The 18539-nt window shown below is 35.3% G+C and overlaps 2 protein-coding genes and 1 non-coding gene across 4 annotated transcripts; 1 reads left to right on the top strand and 2 right to left on the bottom strand.

Annotated features, from left to right (window-relative positions):
• The first annotated feature begins 1395 nt into the window (after positions 1-1395).
• LOC131183685 (small nucleolar RNA R71) lies at positions 1396-1503 on the top strand. The gene has a single exon (XR_009151724.1). It is a non-coding gene; the product is annotated as a small nucleolar RNA R71 (small nucleolar RNA).
• A 6058-nt stretch (positions 1504-7561) lies between these two features.
• Positions 7562-15211, bottom strand: LOC110667622 (plant UBX domain-containing protein 10). 2 transcript variants are annotated; one of them, XM_058153763.1, is made up of 5 exons: positions 14849-15211; positions 14235-14734; positions 8837-9007; positions 8419-8622; positions 7562-8155 (listed from the first exon to the last, which is right to left on the bottom strand). In XM_058153763.1, exons 1-5 carry the CDS (start codon positions 15066-15068, stop codon positions 7928-7930), a joined length of 1323 nt encoding a protein of 440 aa, XP_058009746.1. In that variant the 5' UTR covers positions 15069-15211; the 3' UTR covers positions 7562-7927. The 2 variants fall into 2 exon arrangements, with proteins under 2 accessions (XP_058009746.1, XP_021684211.2); XM_021828519.2 differs by having other exon boundaries at positions 14235-15211.
• Positions 15212-15343: 132 nt separating this feature from the next.
• On the bottom strand, positions 15344-18273 carry LOC110667624 (uncharacterized). Its single transcript, XM_021828522.2, has 5 exons — positions 17995-18273; positions 17841-17913; positions 17557-17713; positions 16620-16661; positions 15344-16366 (listed from the first exon to the last, which is right to left on the bottom strand). Exons 1-5 carry the CDS (start codon positions 18078-18080, stop codon positions 15483-15485), a joined length of 1242 nt encoding a protein of 413 aa, XP_021684214.2. The 5' UTR covers positions 18081-18273; the 3' UTR covers positions 15344-15482.
• Positions 18274-18539: the final 266 nt, after the last annotated feature.

Genomic DNA, 18539 nt, shown 5'->3' with positions numbered 1-18539 from the left:
ACATTCTCTAAAATCCCTTCAGGATACTTAATTGATCTATCAGCTAACTGAAGAGAAATGTGGGTTGGCTTAAGATTTCCCATATTGAGCTTCTCATAGATGGAGAGGGGCATAAGGCTTACACTAGCCCCTAAATCACATAAAGCTTTTATAGAACATGATTCCCCAATGTGGCATGGAATTGAAAAACTCCCTGGATCCTTGAGCTTTGGAGGAAGTTTCCTTTGGAGGATAGCACTGCATTCCTCAGTTAAGGCTACAGTCTCATAATCTTCAAGTCTCCTCTTATTTGAGAGAATTTCTTTTAGAAACTTAGCATAAGAAGGCATTTGGGAAAGAGCATCAATAAAAGGCACATTTATATATAGCTTCTTCAAAACCTCTAAGAACTTCCCAAATTGCTTATCAAGCTTGGCTTTTTGAAATCTCTGTGGAAAGGGAAGCTGTGGCTTGTAAGGCTCTGGAGGTATGTATTTCTCTTCTTTCTCTCCAACCTCCTCTTTACCTTTTCTTGTACTCCCTTTTTCACTCTTTTGTTTTTCATCTCTCTCAACATCTTTCTCATTTTCTCTCTTCTCAACTTTTTCACTCTTCTCAGTATGCACTATTTTACCACTCCTCAGTGTGATGGCATGACATTGCTCCCTTGGATTTTCTGTTTGACTAGGAAGTTTCCCCATAGAATTGGTACTTGATGAGCATGCTTGTTGTGCAATCTGATTTTCCAGCATCCTATTGTGTGTTTGCATTTGTTCCAGCCTTGCTTTCATCTCTCTCATCTCTTCATCACGCTTAGTTTGATTAGCAAGAATTTGTTGTAATAAAGCCTCTGTGGTGGAACTTTGTTCTTGCTGTTTTGGAAGAGGTGCAGGATTTGCATTCTTTTGCTGAAAACTAGGTGGTGGTTGCCAAGGTTGTTGGTATTGATGCCCTTGTTGTTGTGGTGGAAAGTTCTGAGTTAAAGCTTGAGTTTGCTGATTCCCCCATGAAAAATTTGGATGATTCCTCCAAGCATATGAAGGATAATCTACTCCACAGCTCATTGTTCCTTCTGCATAAGTAACTTGTTGAGAATTCCCAGAGCATGATGATGAACTGACTAGCATACTTAAATCCTCCATTTTCTTAGCAAGGACATTAGTGAGTGCATCAAATTTGGCATTGATCATGTTGAATGGATCAAGCTCATACATTCCAGCAACTTGCCTCTTTTGAGTTGGAGCTGGTCCTCTTGGACTACTCCAAAGATGAGTATTCTTTGCTATTTTCTCTAACAACTCATAAGCTTTATCTTCATGCTTAATGATGAATTCCCCTCCAGTTTGAGCATCAATGATTCCTCTGATAGCAGGAGTGACATTTGTGTAAAAATTCTGGTTTATCATCCATTTAGGAATGGCATGATGTGGACATTGTCTCTCCATCTCCTTCCATCTCATCCATGACTCATAAAGAGTCTCATCTTCTCTTGGTCTAAAAGCAATCATTTGATTCCTCAACTCTTGAGTTTTTCCAGGTGGAAAGTATTAGGCAAGAAATGCATCAGTGAGCTGCTCCCAATTTGTAATTGAGTTGTGAGGTAAAGAATCAAGCCAATCCAATGCTCTATCTTTCAAAGAGAATGGAAACAATTTTAGCCTTGCTGCATCATCAGACACTCCAGGTTGTTTTTGCATGTCACAGATCATAGCAAACTTCTTCAGATGTGTGTGTGGATTTTCAGAAGGATGTCCTCCAAATTGAGAATTTTGGATTTTCATTTGAAGAACTCCAAAATCCATCTTGTAACTATTTGCATCAATTCTTGGTCTTGCTATGCTCTCTCTCAAGTCATCAAAACGAGGAAAAGCATGATCCATCATACTTCCCCTAGGCACATTAGCATTAACAACTTCTTCACCTTGGGCTGCATTTTCATTGTTTTGATCATTTCCAGCATTAACACCAATTCTCATTCTTTCATCAGCCATGACTTCTTCTAATTCAGTTTCTCTCAAGGCTTCTTTTCTTTTTCTGGTTTCTTTCTTGTTGGCCTTACAAAATTTCTCAATTTCAGGATTGAACAATAAGGATGTGTCACTTGTGCTTCTAGCTCTTCTCATAAAAGATTAAAAGTACCTGAAAAAGAACAAACAAACACAAAATGAAAAGATAACAAAGAAAATAAAACTAAAATAATCAAGAATTCAATCTTAAACAAACAACTCCCCGGCAACGGCGCCAAAAACTTGATGTGTCCCTACCGCAAGTGCACGGGTCGTTCAAGTAGTATAGAAAAAGATATCGTTCCCACGAGGAGTTGTGTTAATGATTGAATTTTTGATGTAAAATAAAATATGTTAAAATTGTATTTTAATCAAATTAATAAAAGAAATTTAGGAAATTGAAGCATAAGGTATGAAAATGCAAAACTAAATTCAAACAATGACTAATTTAATAATTCGCAAAATAAAGAAATTGATAATAATGAAAATTAATAAAATGAGATTAAACTAAACACTCAAAAGTAAAATTCCAAGCAATAATTGATGAAAGACGATTCTGGAGTTAAGGGTTCATATTTAAGTCATTTTGAGATTTTCCCTAGCTAGCCCAATCCATGAAATTTATGGATTTAAAGGAGATTAATTCTAAAATCCTTTGAAAACTCTTTCGAGTGAGACAAAGAGTGCCTTAATTAACTTAATCCTACTTTCGTGGAGTTAAAATTAACCAAGACCCATTAGGTTCTTTAATCAATCTATTAAAACCCTCTTAACCCTTAGTCTATTTCTAGATCTAAGTTAATTAAGTCCAATTTCTTGATTAACTATCACTTGGTTTTCTCCTTTCGGTGCTTCAACCAAGGATTAAGAACATAACTTAATGGGGCCCTTCATTAAGCATGTGAATAAGCACACAAGAAATGGATTAAACCTCATAAATTCATTAAATTGGGACTAACCCAGTTCAAATCCACAAAAATAACTAAATATTACATCCCTTACTCCAGAATCAAAGTGAAACTACTCACTACCCATAATGTCTACAAGATATTCTGAATTTAAATGGAAATAAAGCTCTAATCTAAGCTAAGAAATAAAAAACTCAACACTAGAAATGTAGGAAAAGGTAAGAAGAGAAAGAAATCCCAAATCTGGTTGGAAATGGTGTGGAAAACTAAATGTGACTCTTCAGCTGCCCTTGCTCCTGCTCCTTTCCTTCCTTTCTTTCTTCCTCTCTAAAATGGGAAAATGAGACTATTTATAGCATTTTTCTGACATGGAGCCCTAAAATGGTGTGTTCTAGGAGGAATTATCTGAGGGAATCTTCTGCCAGCTCATTAATGAACTCTTTATGGGACTGCATAAGTGGACTGCATAAGTTATGCAGTCCCTTATGTAGTTTTCGGCTGGTTCTGGTTCACTTATGCGAAACTGCATGACTTGGTGCATAGGTTATGCACAATTCCGTGAGAGTGCATAAGGGAGGTGTGAATTTGCATAAGCTATGCAGTCTCCTTATGCACATTTCGGTTGGTTCTGGAACAGTGATTTTTCTCCTTATGCAGATCTGCATAGCTTATGCGGCAAGTTATGCACAATTTGGTCAATGCATATTTCACTTTGACTTGTTTTTGACATCTTTGGCTGTAGAAGTCACTCCTCAATAGCAAAATTTCTCTTCAGTCCTTCAAAAACACCATTTTTCCTACAAAACAAAGTAAAAATTACAAATTAATCCAAAATCGACAATTATGAAAAACTAACTAATTAACTAATGAAATTAGCTAAAAATGACTAATAATCAAATAAAATGGCTATGAAATTAAACCTAAATGATTATGCAAAATGTATGCATCAGTGGAAAATTGTCAAATTGTGAATAAATTAGGGGAAACTCCGTCAGTTTCTCCAATTGATTAATTGAACCTAAATTAATAAAAATTAAATGTGATTACTAGGAAATGTAATAAGATAAGTTAAGGCGCTCCGGCACCGAGTGTGACATGTCTTGCTTGGCTACACTGTAGACAAGTGAAGAGTGTTACAAAGTATGTACAAGTGATTTCCTTTTTCTTCTTACTAAGACTTTTTGGTCAATCATGATTTCATGGCTCAAATCTAAGGATGGATATCTTTATATATATATATATATATATATATATATATATATATATATATATATACTATTGGTTGCTCGATGGCTCTTTTCTAATATTATATAACTAGCTTGATCATTCTTTGTGACTTAAAGCATGTGGCTTTAGAGCATCTTGATATTAGTAGACACAAAATATGAGTTTGGAAACAGCTTTAAACCTAATGCTACATCTTTTATTTTTTCAATGTAGGTGTGTACACGGTAGATTCTAAAATATGCCATCCAATTGAATTCGACTTTTAAGTAGTCATGCAGGAATCCAATTATGTTATCTATGAGATATATTTTGAATATTTATCAGTTTCATATTTTAAAAAGAAAAATTGAGACCGAGAGAAGTTAGATATGGTTTGCTAAAATGCAAGGGTAACAGGTTTAAAGTAAATAATAAAAAGATTAATTTGCCTGTATTGGAATTGAAATTTTGACAAGGCACCAGCAAACCTGCTCATTATCGTATGCCGTGGTGTGAGACCAATTTCAATGCATATGAGATTCAATCCCTAACAAACAACGTTTGCTATGCATAAGAAGCCCAGTTCTGATTTGCTACTCTCATGATATGCCTCAAAATTATAGTTTTAGTTATTTAATTAATTACTTTGGTCATTTAATGGCAAGTATGCAAGGTCACAGTGCACAAACTTGATTTGTGAAGGTAATCTCTAATAATTTGCAATCTAGATACCATTGTTATTATTATTATTATTATTATTATTATTATTATTGTTTTAAACCTAACATCCTTGCATTTTAGCAACCCATATCCAACATAAAATTGCCAATATGTAGGGCTATTCACTTAGTGAATTAAACCGACCAGCCCAACTTATCCAAACCGACTCAAACAAATTTATCGTTTTAAATTCCAACGTCCAGTCTAGTTCGTTAATTTTCTTCAAATAATCACTTTTTTAGTTGGTTGAGAGAATTATTTCTTGAGACCCAATGGGCTTTCTAATCCCTAACTTCCTCTGCCATTCCATAGCCTCCATCCTCTAGTGAACTTTGTCGTCTCCTTCAAAGACTTCTAATCTTGAGAAATACTGAAGAGACCTCTTGAGAAAATCTCATCAACTCCTACAGCGGCTTTTAATTTTGTTGTCGATACTTCAAAAATACCTGGGACTATTGGTTCTGGGTTTTCTTCTACATAGTACCAAATCTTGTTTCTGTTCCATTGCTTTGTACAAATCTATTTCTCTATCTATTTTTGGGTTTTTTGGGTTAAAAAAAAAAAAGAAACTTTTCTTCATGTTTTTGGGGTTTATGGGTTTAAGTTTTTGATTGGTGGAAGTTTCAGGGTTTGCTTTATGGGTTTTCAGGGTTTAAAATTTTTAAATTTTAGTGATGTAATCATTGAAGGAACATAAGATGATTATTCTAATGATAATTTTAGTGATATTTATTTTATTTATTTTATTATATTATTTTTGAAATAATATGTAGGATGTGGTGCTTATATGTGTTCGATTAAAATTATACACCCGACTGACCAACCCAAAAAGTTCCTGCAACGAGTTGGGTCGGTTTGGATTGCAACCACTAATTAATATATACAAGATGGATCGGGTCACTTTGGAAGTAAATTTTTATCCAAACCGACTTGCGAACAATCCCACTATTATGTATGAAATGCTTGTTGGATACCCACATTTTTATTGAAATGATCCTATGTCAATCGGTAGAAAAGTAGAGTAATGCATTGCTAATTTCCTCTATGTTTATCATGCTAAATCTTGTAAAATCTTATAACATTTTTTTTAATTTGTGCAAATTTCTTGCTCAATTTGTATAATGCTTTATGCAACTTCTTTTTGTTGATTCATACACATGAATCACATTTATTTCAATATTGAAATAGTTTCTATGTAGATTTTTTCCTTACTTTATTGAAAAATGATCGATTGCTACGATAGAATAGAATTTTCGAGTCAATTTTACTCTTATAAATTCTATAGACTATACATTACAACTAGAAAATTTAGGGCACAAGAAATGAATTGTATAGATAAAGAAACAATTTCTCAATATAATTTTCAAGAAGATAAAGAAATAAATTTTTAAATTGGAGATCAACTAATTCTCAAGAAAATCAAGAAATAAATCCTTAGAATATTTTAAGATTTACTTGTTAATTGGTATAGAAATTTTTCTAAAATTATATATAAATAGATAGTAAAGTCAAAAATAATTATTTAAAAAAATACAAAATATATAAATAATTTTAAAAAAATACAGATGAACTTTAATCAATAGTATATGCCATTAATTATTATGATAATAAGTGACTAAATTCAATTAGATAATGAAAATTAATATATTATAATAACATTATATCATATATGAAAAGTTAATAAAAAATATATAAAAATAAATTAAATTACGAGCAATAAATATAAATAACATACATCTCACATAAAAAAATTTTAAAAAAAAAATAGTTTTAAAAATTTCTGCACAACCAAAAATTCTTCATCAATCTTAACAATTCTTTCACAATCAGTAACAAAAGCAATGAAGGTTAAATCTAAAATTCTGTGATCAGTTGTGAAGTGATTATACTAATTTGATCAAACTTTCAAAACAAAGATTCGACAAAAAAAAAAAAATGGAACAAATAAATTAATTATCATTTGAAAAACCTAGATAATATATATAAATATAAAAACCCAAATTTATTTCATATACAATATCATATCCAAATTGGTATAGAAATACCCAAAAACAAGTAAATCCAATATCTTAAAAACCCAATAAAAAGAACAATTTTTTATGGAACATTGTCATATTTACATTCCTAGAAATATACCCAAACACATATAGAAAACAAATACAAATAGATCCAATGTCCGAAAAACCCAATCAACAGAAGAGTTTTAGGTGGAATAAAATTACTTACCAAGAGCCGTGATACCAATTTGAGAATTGCCACCCATAATTAATCATCCATCGACGAAAATAAGAAGAGAATCACATATGTTAGAACTTTTCACTTCAGAATTCTTGAAATTTTGGCTGATTAAACACAACTACACAAGCAGTTTTAGAAGAGTTTCTCATCTCTAGTGCCAACTTTGCAGAAAACGAGAAGATTAAACAATGAGAGCATAAAATTTGCTATTAATATGGTGTATTTTATAATTTCAGTCTTTCATACTCTTATTTTTTTATTTTCACTCTAGAAGTCCAAATTGAAGAATTTTTTTGAGTTTAGAGGAAATTTAAGAAATATCTTTTTTTTTTTTTTTTTTTTCTTTTCTTTCCTTGTGTATCATAATGAATCGTTCAGTTGATGTGTAGGTCTTTTGAGAGATGACATGCTATGAAGACTATGCATGTACTTAATTATTAATAATACCAGCATTAAGAAATAGCCAACCAAAGTAAATGCGTAGCTTAAAAATGTAACATCATATGCTTCAACCAAGTTTTTTCACTTTCAGAATATAAAACCACTTGAATTACTAATCAATGGGCCTCAATCCATTCTTACAATCAATAATAGGGGTAACCTAATAATAGAATCTCTCACAATTGATATATGTGCAAAATTAATATATCATTATTTGTACCGCATTTTCCACCCTGAGCTCATTTTACTTATGATTGAATCTTTGCATTGAATGAAAATATAACATCCAAACAGCAAACCGGGGAGCTATCTGGTCTTGCTATCATTGCTAATCAAAGCTGAAATTGAAAAGAGAAACACAACAAAGTACCCCACTTGCATGTCCCATTTTGGACTGCTCTTGATCACACTACTTGGTATTACACTTACCTAGTTCAGCTCCACAAAAAGGCTAGCTTGAGGATGCAATCCTGCTTCTTTCAAGGAGAGGGAGAGTTTTTCTGAACCATACACAACCCGCGGAAAATTTGAGACAAGGCTGTATGTATCAACCTCTAAGAAACCCAAAGAATCAACGTAGTCATATAGAGACTGGATCGTGGTGGTACTGTGGAACCTTCTTTCTTTTCGTTCTCCAGTTGGGAAACGTACCAAAACCTAAGTAATGAAGGGAGTTTGAAAATGATACATTAGTTTCGAAAGATTCACATCTTGACCACAGCAAAAGTAAGAAGGTCTAGCTATACATAGCAAAGTGTATTACCATACAATCTTCATACATGAAAGCTCCATGGACTAAAATAAACACATAACTAATTAACAAGCGAACAAAATATTCATTCCACAAAATACTGATGAATCGGAAAGAATATGCTGTAATAATGCAACATCATAATGTAAGCAACTGCTGAGAAATTTACTTGAGTGACATCAGGTCCTTTTTCAGGTTCAGCACCAAGTGATAGGGCTTTCTCCTCCCGCATTCTAGCTAAAGCAGCCTCTCTTTCTGCAGCCTCAAGAGCTGCCCTCTCTTTAGCGTCTTCTTCCTCCTTGCGCTTCCTCTCTGCTTCAGCAGCTTCCCTCTCTAGACGTTCCTGCTCTTCTTTTCTTTGCCGTTCCCTGGCCTAATATGACAAAAAGCAAGGCAAGAGAACCAAATATTTGAAAAGGAGGAGGAAGTCAATGAGGAAATCATCAGCCACACACAAGCTTTTAGCCAATGGGAAGAAAAATAAAAAAGGAACATCATATCTGGCCTACGCCGAAATAACATCACACACACACACACACACACACACACACACACACACACAAATTCTAATTATAGAGCAACTTTACTTGATCAGCTTCAAGTGCTGCTCTGTAAGCAGCATCTTGTTCTTCTCTCAACCGCATGTTGTTTCTTCTTTCTTCTGATTCAAGTCTTGCAGCAACAAGGACAGGTGCACTTTCTTCAAGCACTCTCTGTAGTATCATGAGCATTTCTTCAGGAGATTTTGGACCCTCAATCTGCAGAGTAAGAGAAATTACAATAAACTTGCCATCAACGCTTCAAATTAATCAATCAGAACCATCCTTCTTCAGGAACCTAGCCGATTAACCAAATATAGCATAAAAAGTGACTATCAACAACTTTTATTAAAACATATCCAGCACTTACTCAAACATGAAATGATGATAGAAGAAATATTTTGGATGGGGGTTTTTTGGTTTTGGAGGGAGGGGGGGGGGGGGTTGTTGTGGGGTTGGTGTGGGGGGTGTGTGCGTGTGGTAGGGTGAATCAGAAGAAAAAGAGGTATAAAGCCAAATAAAGAAGAAAGTTACACTAGACTGCATTCATTCATTCTTCCTAACTAAAATGCTTGTTGAGCCTCTCAAACTACCTTACCGTTGAAAGTAACTTAGTAACAACAAAAGCATTTTGAATTCTTCCTTCCTGGAAGATGGAGTGGAAAAAAATAATAAGTATCCATCTACAAAACTGGCTAATATGATTAAAATACCAGCTCTTCCTTCAAAATACTGTCACTTTATTATCATGTTCTCTAACAAAGTTGCATTAGAAAATCCAACTTCAAGCTTGAACTCTGTGCCACCATCTTCAATAACTCTTACCAACATAGAATTGAGTATAGATACTAGCTACACACAGGGATTTACATCGATATGGAAAGTCCTATTTCAAATTGATGTAAAAATGTTAACATAAGATAATCACTCATTTCCACAGCTACTTCATTTTTAATGAAGCAAATTTTAGCATTGTGCTCCAGAATTTCCAAGAAAAACCAATCAAATGAGTTGCATTTGCCTGCATGTTAACTTCTATAAATAGAAGGAAAGGCAGGCAACTCTAAGAATCTTTGTTTGTGCCTCCCAGGATTGTAAGGGGCATATATCTTTAAATCAAGCATTCAATTCTAGTACAGTCTATTCAATAGTCATTTCAGGAGTTTAATGCACATGCACACACACACAAAAGCCCATTATAATATTTCAAGTCAAAATGGGCCTAATACATAATTTGGACCTTGAACTTTATCCAAAAACCGGTTAGGCCCCTGTATTTTGATTTGACCCTATTAACTAAACTTTTACTTTATAAAAATTGCACTCTTCAAACTGATGTCATCAGTATTCATCAGGAAATATGCACAATAGCAAGAGAACATTAGTTTAATGCGGATTTAAAGTAGATTTTTATATTTAAAAAATAAGAAATTATATGTAGCTCATCAATAACTCCACCTAAATAGTTTGTGCTTAGCCGGTCCCAAGCCCAGATAAAAGAGGAGGGTTGCGGTAGGTGACAAACAACGTAAAAATTTCGTCACACCTTATGATATGGATTCAAATGATATAAACGTTAGGGCGTCCTCTACTTACGACGCGCTACATCGGAGCCCGAGTGTAGTGAGAAATATATAAGGGTGTAGGGCATTCACTGAAAGCGACGCGCCATGCCAGCGCCCGGGTGTGGTATTAAGTGAGCAAAGGTTCTCACATCATGGACGGGTGTGGGTAAAGAAGTTAGTCCATAGGACAGATAGTAAAACAGATAGTGGAACATCACACAAGATAGACATAGAAAATAATAGAAAATATCATAAAAGGAGACCAATTAGGAAGGAACAAGATAGGAGGAGGATCAAGGTTGGTACTTGGAATGTTGGATCACTTAATTAATGGAGCTTGTGGATACCTTGGAAAGAAGAAGGGTGAATATTGTTTGCATTCAGAAGACTAAATGGGTAGGAGAGAAAAACAAGGAAGTGAGTAATTCAGGGTATAAATTGTGGTTTACCGAAAAGGAGAAAAAGAAGAACGGAGTGGACATAATCATAGATAGGACATTGAAAGACGCTGTAATAGCTGTGAAAAGAGTAGGAAATAGAATAATACTAGTAAAGATAGTACTAGAAGGAGAAACAATAAATGTAGTTAGTGCTTATGCCCCACAAATAGGACTAGATAGTGAGAGTAAACAAAGATTTTGGGAAAATATGGATGATTTAATACAAAGCATACCGAATGAAGAGAATGTTTTCATTGATGGTGATTTGAATAGACATGTAAAAAGTGATAGGCAAGGTTATGAGAATGCTCAATGAGGTTTTGGTTTCGGTAGTCGAAATGAGGAGGGAAAAAGCATCTTGGATTTTGCTATAGCATACGATCTAATACTAGCAAATACCTACATTATAAAAAGAGAGTCACATTTAGTGACTTTCAAAAGTGGACAACGTAGAAGCCAAATCGACTTCCTCTTAACCAGGAAGACTATAGCTCTATGCAAGGATTGCAAGGTTATTCCAGGAGAGGTTTTAACAAGCCAACATCGGTCAGTGGTCTTGGATGTCAAGTTTAGGAATAATTCAAGTAAGGCCAGAAGAAATAGTGTAGCTCGAACAAAGTGGTGAGAGTTCAAAAGAGTAAAGCAAGTGAAATTAAAAAATGAGCTTCTCGAGTTCGAAGCATGGAAGCTGGATATAGAGGCCAATGATAAGTGGATACAGATGGCATCAAAGATTAGAGAAGTAGCTAGAAAAGTACTTGGAGAGTCTAAAGACATAGACTACCCTCAAAAGAGAGATGGTGGTGGAATGAGGAAGTACAAAAGGCAGTGAAGAGAAAAAGGGAATGGTATAAGAAATCACCTAAATGTGATAATAATGAGGCATATGAACAGTACAAGATAGCAAAGAAAGAGGCAAAAAAGGCAGTTAGTCAAGTAAGAACACAGGCCTTTGAAAAGTTATATGAGAAATTTGGAACTAAAGAAGGGGAAAAAGATATTTATATATTAGTAAGGAGGAGAGAAAGGAAATGTCAATATCTCAATCAAGTTAGGTGCATTAAGGATAAAGAAGGAAAAGTGTTGGTGAAAGATGATGACATTAAAGAAAGATGGAGAAATTATTTTAATGATCTCTTTAATAATAGTCAAAATGGTAATAGCGTGAATATAGATTATAGACCAATAGAAAAGAATATGAATTATACTAGAAGGATTAAATTTTTAGAAGTAAAGGAAGCACTTAAGAGAATGAAAGTAGGTAAAGCCTGTGGACCCGATGGAATACCAATTGAAGTGTGGAAGTGTTTGGGAAATATAGATGTGACATGGTTAACTAAATTATTTAATAAGATTCTAAATTCAAAGAAAATGTCTGATGAATAGAGGAGAAGTATTTTAGTACCTATTTTTAAAAATAAGTGAGACATACAGAGTTGCTCAAACTATAGGGAAATTAAACTCATAAGCTATACTATGAAATTGTGGGAAAGAGTTGTAGAGCATCGACTACGTCATTATACTTCTATCTCTCTCAATCAATTTGACTTCATACCTAGTCGTTCAACTATGGAAGCGATCTTTCTCATTAGAAGCTTGATGGAGAAATTAGAAATGTGAAGAAAGATCTACACATGATTTTTATTGATCTTGAGAAGGCTTATGATAGTGTTCTAAGATATGTCTTTTAGAGCGTGTTAGAACAAAAGAGAGTGTCTATTAGGTACATACAAGTGTTAAAAGATATGTATGAATAAGCAACTACTATTGTGCGCACAGTGGGAGGGAACACAAGAGATTTTCCGATCTCAATTGGATTACATCAAGGATCAGCTATAAGCCCTTACATTTTTAGAGTAGTTTTAGATGAATTGACGAAACAAATACAAGAGAGTATTCCTTGGTGCATGATGTTTGCGGATGATATTGTTCTGATAGATGAGACGCGAGAAGGAATTAATAAAAAGCTAGAGCTTTAGAAAAGTACTCTAGAGTCAAAAGGCTTTAAGTTAAGCAGAAAGAAGACAGAATACATACATTGCAAGTACAGTGAAGGCCAAACTAATGATATAGAAGGAGTTAGTTTGGATGGAGTACTACTGTCCCAAAGTAATTACTTTAAATATCTCGGCTCAGTCCTTCGAGTAGATGGGGGATGTGAGGAGGATGTTAGTCATAGGATTAAAATCGGATGGTTGAAGTGGAGACGTTCCACGGGAGTTTTATGTGATCGCAAGATTCCCAATAAGTTGAAAGAAAAATTTTACCATACAGCCATACTACTTGCTATGTTATATGGTAGTGAATGTTGGGCAATGAAGGAGTCGTATGCGTCTAAGATAAGAATTGCAGAGATGAGAATGTTAAGGTGGATGAGTAGCCATACTACACTAGATAGAGTCTGTAATGAGAGTATCAGAAAAAAGGTAGGAGTAGTGCCAATTGAGAATAAGTTGAGAGAAATAAGATTGAAGTAGTTTGATTATGTGAAGCGTAGACATACGAAGGCTCCAGTTAGATAAGTAGAGCACATTAGGTTAGAGGATAGAAAGAAAAAAAAGGAGTGGACCTAAATTGACTTGGAAGATAGTAGTACAACATGACCTAGAAGCATTACACATTTCTGAGGATTTAACCCAAAATCGTTTAGAGTGGAGAAGCAAATCCATATAGCCGACCCCAAATTTTTAGGATAAAGGCTTAGTTGAATTGAGTTGAGTTTATGTAACTCATCAATCTCTCTCTCTCTCTCTCTCTCTCTCTCTCTTCAGACAACCATTTCATTGAAATTTTTGTCAAAGCAGAAAATATAGTTGTTCAGGCTTTATTCTCCTAACTTACTAAAGCTACTGAATATGTTTCCCTAAGGTCTTTAAAATATTTTGTAAATCAAATTATTTCTATAAGCAAAGGCGTCCAGCCCCAAATGTAATAAGTGGAGACTATTTTTGTTTAATATTGTAGTCAAATAACAAATACAAAGCCTTCCAAGACATATGGAAACGAAATGATAAGATTTTTTTGGATATTGAACTATGGGCGACAGTGATTAGGTTTTCTGAAATGTATTGCATATTTATTTTTAATTAGATTTTTCATTATTTTTTATTTTTCATGTTTTGGGAATGGTGAAATTTTTATACAAACAAAAGTACCTGTCTTTAATAAGTCCAAATAAAAGCAGAATGGCCTAATAGGTATGTTCAGTATCCAAATTATGCATTAATCCGGTAAAATATAGTTCAACTACACTAGCAAAATTATAAGGATATAGGATGTTTCCCATTAACTTCTATTCCATATTAAATACCAGAAACTTTTAACATCAAATTAAAAATATTAAGCCAGACAATCAGCAATGCGAAAACTGAACTTATAATTAACCATTTCCCCACAATACAGCACCCCAAGTAAAAGATAAAACCCAAGTACATTCATTACCTGTTGAAGCAAAGCGATCCTTTGGTTTGTCGCAGGCATAACCACGGCACAAAACGGATATCTGGAAGCCTTCAAGCTATTGCTCATCTTAAATCCTTCACTAGCTCTAATGCTCCCTCCCCAGGCCACGAAATTCTCATTCACAAAAGCAGTGAAAACCTCCGAACAAAGAGTCCTCTCGCAAAACAGAGGCGTGTCCTGATGATCTGGAGAATGTAAATACACAAACAACAGTTTGTAGGCGTTCCTCGACCTCTGCAAGGCGTCCATGAACCCTTCAGTTACAAAATTCGGCCTTCTAGAACCATACTCCCTTTCAAACACCAATACAAAGTCCATTGCCTCTCTCGCCGCAGCCGACACAGAAACTAATCGGGCAGAAGGCTCCCCATTCCGACCGGCGCTTGGTCCCAGCCCGACCATTCCGAGCGAATAAGACAAAATACCACCAGCAGCCCATAAACCAAGGCCAACAGCACCAGAAATTAACCCTAGACTGCCTGAAATCACAGAAAATGGTAAAGTAATAAGTTTCCAGGCTAAACCGGGGGCAGCAGCGGCCACAACTCCGGCACCAGAATCGGGGCGGTCAAAGAGATCACGAGAGACAGAACTCGATGATTCCATGTCGGAACTTCCGACGTCGGCCGCTGCAGCTGTAGTAGTGGAGGGGACGTTATTGTCAGCATCATTATTGTTGTTAGTGGATGTAAAAGAGGAGATCGCGAGTTCCAGGTCCCAGCCATGCGCTTGGAGAATCTCTGTGCACAAATCGGGATCTTCAAGGCCCGTGATCGCTTGAAAATACGCCAATTTATCTGCTACATCAACCATTATATCGAAATTTTTAGGGTTTATTAGAATTGGGAACAGATAGCAGAGACGGTTCTTCGGTCTACCTTACTGTTATCTGAAGAAAGACTGGAATGTTCTTCCAAATGGGGACTTTTGGGGGGTTTATGGTTATCGATGGAGCGAAGGTGAAAGATGCTTCGTATAGTTTTTAGGCGGGATTCCAGAAATGGGCTTAGTTGTTATCGAAATTACGGAAATGCCATGCTCCTTCAGTAATGTAAATTTGCAAATGTCCAATTAATCAAAGCAGAAGCTGACTCTCAAAACGGCATAACGTTTTATTAATTCCAGCTAGTTTACAGAAAATGGCACTAACCAGGTGTATAAATAAATAAATAAATAAATAAATTTACACAGGATTAAGCTGAGCTGATCATAAAAACAATAGTTAGCTTAACTCATCTCTTCGATTGAAACTTTCCCTTTTTTCCCTGCGTTATTCTTCACTCCTGCAGAAGTTCTATCCTTATTATACTCCATGACTTTGATTCTCTCTGCCTCTACAATGGCAGCCAAGGAAGACCAAGCTTCCCCTGGCTGCTCATGCACCCAACACATAATAAAATAAACCTTCCTCTCAGCAAGCTTCAGCTTGTTTCTGGTTTCTGACCTTCTTAAAGTTCTTGATTTCTCAGCTTTCAGCTCCCCCTCCCCAGCCCGAATTAGCCTCTGCAGATCACAGAGTGCACAGATTATAGCAGGACCCCCCAGTGATAGTAGGCTTATTACATCAGTGATCAGACCCAATCCAAATTGCAATCCGCCCATATGCCTGTAGCCTGGAGAGCAAGTTTTTTCCAAGCAGTAAGACACAGCTTCCATTACGGTTTCTGGCTGCCCACCTTGACTCAAGACAGAGGATACACCGAACACCACCATAGCTGATCCAGTGGCATCTGATTGCCAATCTCCATTGTAAAGCCGCAATGTGAAGCAATAGCTATACAAAATGTCAACCAAGTGAACAGCTAACAATGGCGATGGTTCTGTAGAAAGAAGAAGCTTCTTAATTGGGGTTAGCGGACCTTCAGGGCCAGGGGGAATCTCTCTAGAATGGCCACCCACATCGTCATCCTGATTTGATGATGATGCTTCCTGCTCAACAATAGGTTGTACAAGTTGAGTTCCATCCTTACTGAGAGAGGTTGATCTGGCAGAACGTTTCAACCACCATGGATCCCAAGGCTCAATCAACTTGCTAAGTTCTCCAGATGCCACAGCTCTTTGGAACCGTTTCTTCACTTCTGCAGATAGATCATCCAAACTGATTGAAACTCCTGCAGCAAGGGAAAGAAAAAAGTCCATTGGTTTCAGTCAACAGTATTGTGCCTAGACAATGCAAAAACCCAATAAAATAAACCAGTTAATCTTAACATTCTACTAAGGATCTAGAAATATCTTTCCATGGAATTTAAAAAAAAAAAAAAAAATCACAACAATGGAATAATTGGCAAGCATAAATAATTGAAAGCTAGTTTTGAAAGAACAAGAAAAACAAATCCACTGGTAAAAGGATGCACAGAAGCATACCAGACAAAATCTTTTGAGCAGTCTCTTCAGACAGAATGCAATCTGCCAACAAACAAGAGCAGAATCCAGTAAGAGCAACTTCACACAATTGGTAACTCATACTCAGCTGATAATGCCATGACATAATGTTGCAATAATTAAAATAAAACTTAATTTTTTTGCTGCAAAAGAAAAAGAAAATTTAGTGAAAGCATGGCAACAAAGGCAGGACAGCACTAGTAATATGAAAATTTGTCCATAAGATGATCTGTATATGCTATAGTTTCAACAAACAATTTGCCGGCTCTTTTCTACCAAAGAAGGATAAAGTGAACGTAAACTGTAATATGCATTTAAAAACTGGCACATAGAGCGATCATTAAATCAACTACACAAATAAACAAGTGTAGCTTGTGTTTCATTTTTCAGTGGTTCAATGACCAGAACTCTTTATTGCAAACAGATACGAGAACAGGAAGAAATCACAAATTCATACACTAGAAACAAAATAGGTATGCAGCCATCCCCTTGTGCTGCTAATTCTTAGACCAAATAAAAAACTCCAGTACTTTACCTATTAAATAGTAGCCAATTAGCATTTTGATCATCAATCTGAAATCCAACTAAAAATCCTAGACTTCTCTGTCTAATGCTAACAACTATTAACACAAACAAATCCATTCAATAATCAATTCCAATCAATTATGCAACTAACCTACTGAATTACTATTCTCAATTACATTCATTATGAAAGTCAGGTGTGGGTCATAATAAAGCAAAGAAAGCAGATAAAAAAGTCTTCCCACGGACCTCCAATTTGTGGATTGTTGACCTAAAGCATAATACTCATCCAAAATTTAACAATAGAAAGATTTCGTTTACAATAATCCAAAATCATCAAAATTAATTGCAAGCAAAATGACATAATCCAAGTGAAGCAAAAGTAATGAGAATCCACCATCCTCCTCATCCGTGTGATCCATCTTTTCCTCCAAATGAAGTCGTTTCAATATCTCTAGCATTTTTTGCTTGGTTTCATCATTAGACTGCATATGTTGAAGCTCCTCCACTACATTTTCTCGCATGAATGATTCCGTACATCGAAGACTATGAGACTGTATAAGAACAGGAATATAAACGAACATATATAAAGAAACAAACACAAATACGATATGCTGATGATGTTTACACACACACACACACACACACACACACACACACACATAAATATCAATATCCTACCTTGAAGCACTGAAGTGAACAGTAACGAGAATTGCATCGAGGGCACGTATAGAGTGAAAATTGCTTATGGCATCTGCATAATGAAAGATGATAAGATAAAGAACTATAGAAATCAGCAGGAAGAAGAAGAAGAAGAAGAAGAAGAAGAACTTACACATGACAGATAATGCGGGAGGGAGGATTCAGAGAGGAAGGAGTGGAATGTTTCTCAGAGGTGAGTATTGTGTTTCTCTCTGCCATGTTACTACACCAAAACGACAGCAAAAGCAATAGCAGAATCAGAGCTTTTACGCCCCCATTAATCGAATTCAATATTTTGGAAGAAAAACCAAAAAATCATTCCAAAACCCTAGAAAATTCCTTCTGGGAAATCTCTGGACTTGCCGACTCGGGAATGCTCAGAATTTGGCCGCTGGAATCGATTTGAGTCTCGTATGGCCCAGATCAGGTAAAGTAGGCTTGGGTTTTGTGAAGAAACTCCTTCACCAAGCTCGGTACTTTTACAGATGGGCCTTGGAAGACGCCAATGTCCATAAAAAACCAAAAAGTTTAAGAGCCCCAACATGAAGATTTTTTTTAGCCCTTTTGCACCATTTTTGAATTGCCACAACATGATTTATTAAAAATATAAATATAAATATTATTAAAATACTCTCTATTATTTTAAATACATAAATAATTTAAAATATTTATTTAAAT

Source organism: Hevea brasiliensis, chromosome 9 (assembly GCF_030052815.1).
Source record: "Hevea brasiliensis isolate MT/VB/25A 57/8 chromosome 9, ASM3005281v1, whole genome shotgun sequence".
NCBI lineage: Eukaryota > Viridiplantae > Streptophyta > Magnoliopsida > Malpighiales > Euphorbiaceae > Hevea > Hevea brasiliensis.
This window is presented reverse-complemented; position numbering and strand designations above follow the sequence as displayed.

Coding starts and splice junctions, on each gene's coding strand:
- LOC110667622 (XM_021828519.2), bottom strand. CDS start 15,068: ATGGTTGATGTAGCAGATAAATTGGCGTATTTTCAAGCGATCACGGGC. Junction 8,623..8,836: donor CAGCACTTGAAGCTGATCAA/GTAAAGTTGCTC, acceptor TTGTCATATTAG/GCCAGGGAACGGCAAAGAAA. Junction 8,156..8,418: donor AAGGACCTGATGTCACTCAA/GTAAATTTCTCA, acceptor TTCATTACTTAG/GTTTTGGTACGTTTCCCAAC.
- LOC110667624 (XM_021828522.2), bottom strand. CDS start 18,080: ATGGCAGAGAGAAACACAATACTCACCTCTGAGAAACATTCCACTCCT. Junction 17,914..17,994: donor TCCCGCATTATCTGTCATGT/GTAAGTTCTTCT, acceptor TTCATTATGCAG/ATGCCATAAGCAATTTTCAC. Junction 16,367..16,619: donor TGCTCAAAAGATTTTGTCTG/GTATGCTTCTGT, acceptor CCCTTGCTGCAG/GAGTTTCAATCAGTTTGGAT.